The sequence below is a fragment of the Primulina eburnea genome, chromosome 5, assembly GCF_022965805.1.
Source record: "Primulina eburnea isolate SZY01 chromosome 5, ASM2296580v1, whole genome shotgun sequence".
NCBI classification, from domain to species: Eukaryota; Viridiplantae; Streptophyta; class Magnoliopsida; order Lamiales; family Gesneriaceae; genus Primulina; species Primulina eburnea.
In genome coordinates this window covers 6,446,897-6,455,128 of record NC_133105.1, presented here as the reverse complement: position 1 = coordinate 6,455,128, position 8,232 = coordinate 6,446,897, and the positions used below count along the sequence as shown (strand labels likewise).

The 8,232-nt window shown below is 32.9% G+C and overlaps 1 protein-coding gene across 1 annotated transcript; it reads right to left on the bottom strand.

Moving 5' to 3' along the window:
• Positions 1 to 2,279: 2,279 nt before the first annotated feature.
• LOC140831697 (probable isoaspartyl peptidase/L-asparaginase 2) lies at positions 2,280 to 4,030 on the bottom strand. The gene is made up of 4 exons (XM_073195447.1): positions 3,758 to 4,030; positions 3,367 to 3,600; positions 3,151 to 3,237; positions 2,280 to 3,048 (listed from the first exon to the last, which is right to left on the bottom strand). The coding sequence occupies exons 1-4, from the start codon at positions 3,917 to 3,919 to the stop codon at positions 2,548 to 2,550; spliced, it is 984 nt and encodes a 327-aa protein (XP_073051548.1). The 5' UTR covers positions 3,920 to 4,030; the 3' UTR covers positions 2,280 to 2,547.
• Positions 4,031 to 8,232: the final 4,202 nt, after the last annotated feature.

The window sequence follows — 8,232 nt, the reverse complement described above, 5'->3', positions numbered from 1 at the left end:
GTTTGGTTTAAAAGTTAAAAATAGTATTTACAAATCCATTTCTTGTTTGGAGAAAAAAAGGATTCGAATTTGGATATTCTTATTAATTATGAAATTAACTCGCAGATCCACATGCAAACATAAAAATAGAATGAATTCCCCTCAAATCCCCAAATCTGCTGAACACAGAAATGGATTTACTCGATAGAGAATCGGAAAAAATTTCAAATTTTTTTATTCGAAATACGAAAGAATTAAAAGTGAAAATTGTCTTCGAAAACAATAGTACTTCGCCTAAATAATATTCATAGTTATTTGTAATTCATCTCCTAAAATAATTCAATCACGGTTTCAAAATTAATAGCACTAAATTTTTTAAGTTCTTAATTAGGGGTGAAACCATATTTAGGTTTTTAGGAGACCGTGAGGTTATATTTATCAAATTTAATGTTCGATGTTAGATATTTGTAACATGTCGACCCATTGAGAAGCTGGAGACTGCAGTGTCCCATTCTAGGTGGTTCACACACTTTTCGATATTTAGTTAATGTATCACGTACCTTAAATCCATCCTATATAATATCCTTTTTTACAATTATCGACAATGATTTTATGGTAGTCATATATAATATGTATTTTTTTTACAATAGAAAATTGTTGTCTCTCTTCCGATATGTTGACTCTCAATAAGAATACTAATGTTATATTGTAAACTTAAGATTTATAATCACAAATATTGTCTATTGATAAGGTAATATTCACGAGTTTATAAGTTATTATGTATTGGTTTTAATGTTCGACGTGAGACAATTACAATATCAAAAGCTCATTTGTTAGAGTTGACAAACAATTACCCAAGGAAACCCGCCAAAAAAAGGTATTCAAAAATGAGAAAACAATCAAATTAAATCAGCAAAAAGTAAATTCCAACCACATAGCTCACAAATAAATAAAAAATTGGGAAGGAAATATTGCATAGAGTCGAGGGGCCAACGGGGACTCACCGAAGGTGGCGGCACTTCCAACCGAGAAGCAATACGAATTTTTTCTCGTTAAGCCCTAGCGAAGGATCAAATTCAAAGATTTTGGGGCTTAGGGGAATGTCAACTATAATTTGGGAGAAGTTTTTTTATTTGTAATAATGAACTAGTCTTTTCTTTGGTTTGTTCAGATAGTTCGTGAGTATGTTCATTTATATTGGTCGCAAGCTCGAGTTTAATTCATTTATCTGGTTTTATGTCGATTCATTTATATATTTGTGAATATGCTCGTCTGTATAGATTGTGAGCGCGCTTGATTTTGGCTAATTTGTTCAGTCGACAAATAAAAAATATTAGTATTAATGCAAATGGAAGGATTTGAACACACAACTTTATTAAAAGAAAGATGAATTTATACTACTCAGCCAGCAACTGAAAAAAATATGAATTTACAACCACTAAATGAGAACGCCGATATGGTTAGGTTATAAACTCAAGATATGTATTTTTCCAAAATACTTGAATATCAGGTGATAGGACCTTCATAAGGTTTTAATATTCGATTTGAGACATTTGTAACAGGAGATCAAGTGAATAGAAATTTTTGACGTTAAAAAAATTTATGGATACAAAATTAATACCGATGAACATGTATTAATAATTGGAGCCAAAGCATAGGGACTAGACTGGGCTGGGTTAATTTTTATCGGCGAAAATAATACCCAAGTTAATACGAGTGTATAATTATTGGACCCTAGCTATGTCTCGCCCCTTCTTTAAACCATATACATGTAAAGACTTTTTGGTTTAATATATTATAAATCAGGCCCTCTCTATTTCTTTCATTTCCAAGTATAAGCATACTTTCTTAAATTAAAAAGTCCATATCCAACATTTTATATTTCAGAAATTCATGTCGTGTAACATGTGTTGGTCATACGTCCGGGACGTAATTTGAGATAATAAATATGAAAATAAAGAATACATTAGACACCGAGAACTAAGTAGAAAACCCTTAAAAATTATTAAGGTAAAAACCACGGACAAGATAAAAATATTTCCACTGTAATATTTTATGGTTTACAACGCACTCACTGTGTTTTCAAAGAGAATACACTCTCTTAATACAGGAGAACAAAACACCTCACAAATATTATAGAACTAAGCACTCAAATGCTTATAAGATAAAGAGAAAACTCGGAGAAGGAATAATTTCAGAATGAGAGGAGGAAGCTCTATTTATAGAACATCTTATCCGTGTAAAAACGCGTTTTTTATATACGTTTTCAGACCGAGTTTTCAGCAACAATTATTATTGCACTGCCCGACCACTGAATTCTCTCAATCTTGTCATCTGCAGTTATTAATCTTGTCGACAACATGGATAATACAACTTTAAATGAATCGAGATCATTTGTCGATATTATAATTGTCTATGGCTAAGTCTATGTTGCACAAAGAGTATTATTTCATGTGTATTTTGTGGCTGATCCAAAATGATCACGTGACCATATGTTCAAATTTTCCCACAAAATATAGACTTTTATTTTTGGACAAGTATAACAACTTTTTCCATATTACACACATTCTATTCCCAAATTCCAACTTCCATGAAACCATTTTCAGTAGCGAATCCCCTGAACATCCCTACGGTATTGAACCCACAAGCCACTTCCCCATTACTCGACACCGCGATCAACCCAGCCCTGCCCTGATCCAGCCGATTCTTGATCACATAATCCACCGCGTCCTGAAGGTTTAGCCCCTTGTACTCCATAAGGGCCGCCACCTCACGAGCCAATGTCCCTCGTATAATCGCCTCGCCTTCACCGGTGCATGACACACCACATACGTCGCACGCGTAGGTTCCGGCGCCTATGATCGGCGAGTCACCTATTCGACCGGACATTTTGTTCATCAGTCCACCGGTTGAGGTTGCGGCTGCGCACCGGCCTTGGGTGTCCACCACCACACATCCGACTGTCTCGGGGGAGTATACACTGATAGGAAGTCCGTTCATTGTCAACGGAGGAGTCTCGGCCTCGGAAGTGCAAGAGTCAAATCCACCTGTTGGAATCCTATATTCAAACTATCATGCGTGTAGATTGAATAGCATTAGATACCCTTCAAATTCGCTTTAAATAAAATAAAAAACGGGGCAAGCAAGAACAATTTATCGGAGACAACTCACGAGGATTTTGCTTGCTTCTTTTGCCAATTTGAGAGTGCCAACGTTGTCCTCCGTAATAAAGTAATCATTGTCCACCATTTCCACTCCCTAATTACATAAAGACTTTATTAAAAAATAAAACTTTATAATCGCATTTTGATGTCTTTTCATGGCAATCAAGTTTGGTTTATGAAGTATTTCTTCACCATCGTATTTGAAGGGAAGTTGAAAGTTAACCTGTTGTTTGGCGAATTCTTCAGCGCCAGAAAAAGCAAGATAGGAATGGGGTGACTTCTCCATGACCAAGCGGGCCAGGGAGATTGGGTTCTTCACGGTGGTGATGCCTGACACGGCGCCGCATCGCCGCCCACACCCATCCATGATGCTCGCCTCCATCTCCACCGTACCTTTCTCAGTCAGTGCTGATCCACGGCCCGAATTGAACAGAGGATCACTTTCCAATTCTCTCACCTAAGAAAATATTCCTCGTATATTAGTGTCCCACGAACCGGATTCGAAATTCATGCATGATGAACGGGTAAAGATTTGTTCTTTCTTTTCGTTGAAATCATGCAAAAATAGAGAGTGGCAGGAGAAATGAGGTTTGAAAAAGAAGGAAACAACGTACGACGAGTTCAACGACGTCAATGGCGGGGAGGGAAGCGCGGAGGGCGGATATTCCGCGATCGAGGCAACGAGTGAGGAGTTGTTTGGCGTCTTCCTGACGTTCTACCGGGAGGTTTGGGTCAACACCAGCGCCGCCGTGAACCGCAATAGCCCAACCACCCATCCTCCCTTCGCCGCCGCGAGCCGCCGCCGTTGCCTTAACTTCACCAGCCGTTTCTTTAATATTTTATTCGTATGAGGATCGGTGGCAGTTGATTTTCGTCGTGATTTTATTGGCAGATTCAAAGCCTTTTTATAACGGAATTTGAGATTTCTTTAATTAGATTTTTCATGAACAAAATACTTCATATTTTATATTATGACATCATTTTGGGTTGAGATTCCACGTCATTATCAATATTCTATTTCTTGTGTGTTGCGTGCGATCATATAACTCATAAATTTTATAATATGTAGATTTGATTTAATACTTACGAAATTGTAAATTATATATAATGTAATTGGGTACGTTATAATTTAGGGGAAGTTATTGAAAAATCCTCAATCAAAAATTTCTTTGGCTTCACTCTCTACCCACAAAATTGTGGTACTATGTCATACAAAATGTGGTACACTTCATGTGGAAATGTGGTACTAAAAAAGTACCTAGGGACTGAATACAAAAAAAAATTGCGGCTGGGGACTGAACCCAAATTTCCCGTATAATTAAAGGATTCAGATGACAGTTATGATATGATGCATTAAATCATTTATACCAGTGTCAAATATAATTTTATATTAGTTATTCTTCATACGCGATATATGTGTGTAACCTCTTTTTTATCGTATTTAATAAATAAACGTCTTATCAACTATATATCAAATTTGTTTTATAAAAATATTATGTGTAAACTATATATTAAGTCGAACTCCACGAATACGAAATGGTACGACTTGTCAAATAGCCGGAATTTATTGTTCATGAATTTTATCACATAACCCATACGCAAGATACGCGATCTCGGGCCAATGTCGGCTAAGCTAATTTATAATCCACAAGTGAGGTAGGTGCTTACCCGACAAATTCATCAAAAAGGCAAAATCAATTCGAAGACGAATTATCGAAATCAATGGTTTTCTCAATATTTATGGTTTGGTTTAAACCAATGTTTAAAAAATTAAAAACCTTCGATTTTCATCAACTAAAACTCAACAAGGAAATTTTTTGAAAATATGTTGTGTCATTTCATATACCGGACATTTTGAAAATATTTTGCAGCTTAATTAATTAATTAATCATATATGTAATTAAAGTTATTAACCAAAAACTAAAAAAATACACATACTAATCGCTTCATATTTTTAATGGATAATATCACATCATCCACACATTAACAAACTATTCGTGATCTAAAATTGTCTATGATTCTAAACAACTTAAATTCAACAATAATATATTCATCATACAATAAAATATACAGAGCACATAACTTGTACATACGATTATCAGTACTATATGAATGTTAAATTCTTTATTGGTGTGTTGGTGAAACTTTCTATAAATATCTCTACAACTTTCAATTTCCATCAATTTCATTATTTCTACACAAAAACTAACGTGAGATGGTCTCACATGTCAATTTTGTAAGATATATATTCTATTTGGTTCACACTGAAAAAATATTACTTTTTATTATAAATATAGACAACGTCGACATATATCACAAATAAAGATCTGTGAAAACGTCTAATAATATAACTACAATTCTTTCTAATATTCCCTCTTCAATCCCTTTTCGATACAAAGTATTTAATAATTATCATATTTATAGGTATTTCTATGTTTATATTATTTTATTTCATTTCAAAATGAATTAAATATATATATGATTGAAAAATTATAATTAAAGAAATATTATTTTATATATACTATTATTATGCTCACGCAACAAGGCCTAGTAGTAATAAACTATTTCGACCTTAAAAAACAAACTTTGCTTAAACAAAGCAAGTATTATCCGATGATGATTGGGTGATGATGTAGCTTTGATTATCTGACAACTCCTCGATAAGCTGCATGATTGGGAAAAAGCCCAACTTAGTTATCTGACGGCCCATTTCATAGACATTGGCAGTGAAAGCCCATTAAACATGGAGATTTAAACAAAGATTAATTTATTGTATGTGTAATTAGACCTTGAGATTCAAGTTTTCTCAAGGCCATTCTAATTAAAACAAATAAATTAGTATATTATCGAAGGATGGTTTGTTATTTGTAAGTGGGGGAAATTATAATTTCACCTAACGGTAGCGACGATCGAACACGAACGGTACGTGGTGGTTTCGAAGGCATATTAATTAGAATGGCATCACCATACAAGTATTATTTTCGAATTTGTAAATCTTGAGATTCAATTTCCGTGTATTTCTTGAGATTTTTGAAATGTGTGACGAACTATATGAATTTAGACAACAAAAAAAAAAAAAAAAAACAAACAAAAAAAGAAAAGCACACACATTGGATTCTCTTCCTTTATACCAATGGATATATATATATATAGAGATCAATTTATCAGAGTATTTAAATGCAAGAAACCAAAAAATAAATATTGGGAAGAAATTAAAAATCTTGGCAAGATTTTGAAAGAGTGGTAGATAATAAAGGGCATCACGATTGAAGTGTGTTGGCGCTGGCAAAACAGATGGATGAAATAACCCAATTTTATCATCTTCCCAAAGACAGGTACCAATCAAATCATTTTGCTCTGCAAAAAAATGGGCCCTTTCTTTATTTCTTTTGCAGCGTGCAGGGGTTTTGGCTTTTGTATCCATTAAACTTTTTGTTTAATTTCCCCCATTTTCTTTAACGGCCATAACTTTAAATTTTCAGATTCGTATGTTTCCCCGTGTTTTGTTTTAAACCGATAATCGATTTTTCGGTAGATTTAGAAATACCCTCAGTGAATGAATGAATGAATGAATCCAGTTGAATTTACCTTCGATCCAACGAATCATCCACCATTGGATGTTCATAGTCAAAGCTAGTAATTTTTTACCCACAAAGTATTTTCATGTTATGTTCCATAAAACTCAGCAAACATGATTCTTTCCCCTATATTATGCAGCATGGATAGCGACAAGTACTGATGATAGACTATTGCAAAAGGAAATTAATAATAAATAAACAAAAGAAATAATGACAAAAAAAATTTATTTTATCAATACAGTTGGTGCTCAAATATCATTTATCAATTTCGTATTTTCGATGTTTTGTATCGATTTTCATTCGAAAAAACAAATGTATAAATTATATCAATAGTTGTGATACATATTTGGATGCTCAAAAATCATGTATTAAATAACCTCAGTCAACTCTTTTTCTAAGAAAATGACTTCCTCAAATGTATTCGAAATATACTTGAAGAGGACATTTTCTTAAAAAAATAGTTGACAGAGGTTAAAAAATAAAATACTCTAATCTCAGATATATTTTTGTTTGTTTTTTAAAAAATTTGAGCAATTTACCATTAAAATAAATAAATAATCAAGTTTCCACGAAATGCTGTTAAAAAGTACATAAAATCTAGCTGTGAGTTTGGTCTGCTTGCTTCTTCATCAATCTTGAGGAAAAATAATGATTTGACGATGAATCTCTGACTCTTTTCTCTAAGTCTTTCTTTATATTTAAATTAATTAATGCTTTTGATTTATGATCCCTAATAATAAATAAAATGAACATTAGTTGTAACCAGCTATTAATGTATATTTATTTACCTGTATGCCTAAAAAAACAGAAAAGAAATTATAACCCTATTAATTTGCATGCTAACTTTCTTTAATCGAATAAAAATATTTAAAATTTTACCCTTGATATATTTAAATTTCATTCTTTATAATTATTAATTTAAGTTTTGATCACGACGTGTTAATAATATTAGAATTTTACAGCGAATTTAACATAGCTAATTAACCTTTTCAAAATAATCAAAATCGCATTACGTGGAAGAGTACGTCTCTTGGGAGACGATCTCACGAATTTTTATCTGTGAGACATGTCAACCCTACCGATATTCACAATAAAAAGTAATACTTTTAGCATAAAAAGTAAGGCTTTTTCATGGATGACCCAAATAAGAGATCTGTCTCACAAAATACGACTCGTGAGACCGTCTCACACAAGTTTTTACCTACATGTAAAGTGACCACCGCTGTCTTCAATGTAAATTGATAACATTCGAACCAATGTAATAGTTTGCAATTAAATAGATATATGCTTGAAATATATTATATGAATTTGAAATCTCTTGAATTATTATTTTTTCCTGAATTGATTTAAAAGATCCAATGACTCAATTCATTTGGAAGACAGGACAAATTGATTGATCAAATAATGCAAATGAAACATTATTCAAAATTTGATTGAAAATTTGCCACCTATTCGTTTTCTTTTGATTTTACTCGTATTTGATAAAGAAAAAGGGGGAAAACAAAGCTTTA

Bases quoted from the DNA above. Each gene is read 5' to 3' on its own strand.
- LOC140831697 (XM_073195447.1), bottom strand. From the start codon at position 3,919: ATGGGTGGTTGGGCTATTGCGGTTCACGGCGGCGCTGGTGTTGACCCA. The intron at 3,601-3,757 runs GTACGTTGTTTC...ATATTTTCTTAG, and splicing joins TTGACGTCGTTGAACTCGTC to GTGAGAGAATTGGAAAGTGA. The intron at 3,049-3,150 runs GTGAGTTGTCTC...CACGCATGATAG, and splicing joins AAGAAGCAAGCAAAATCCTC to TTTGAATATAGGATTCCAAC.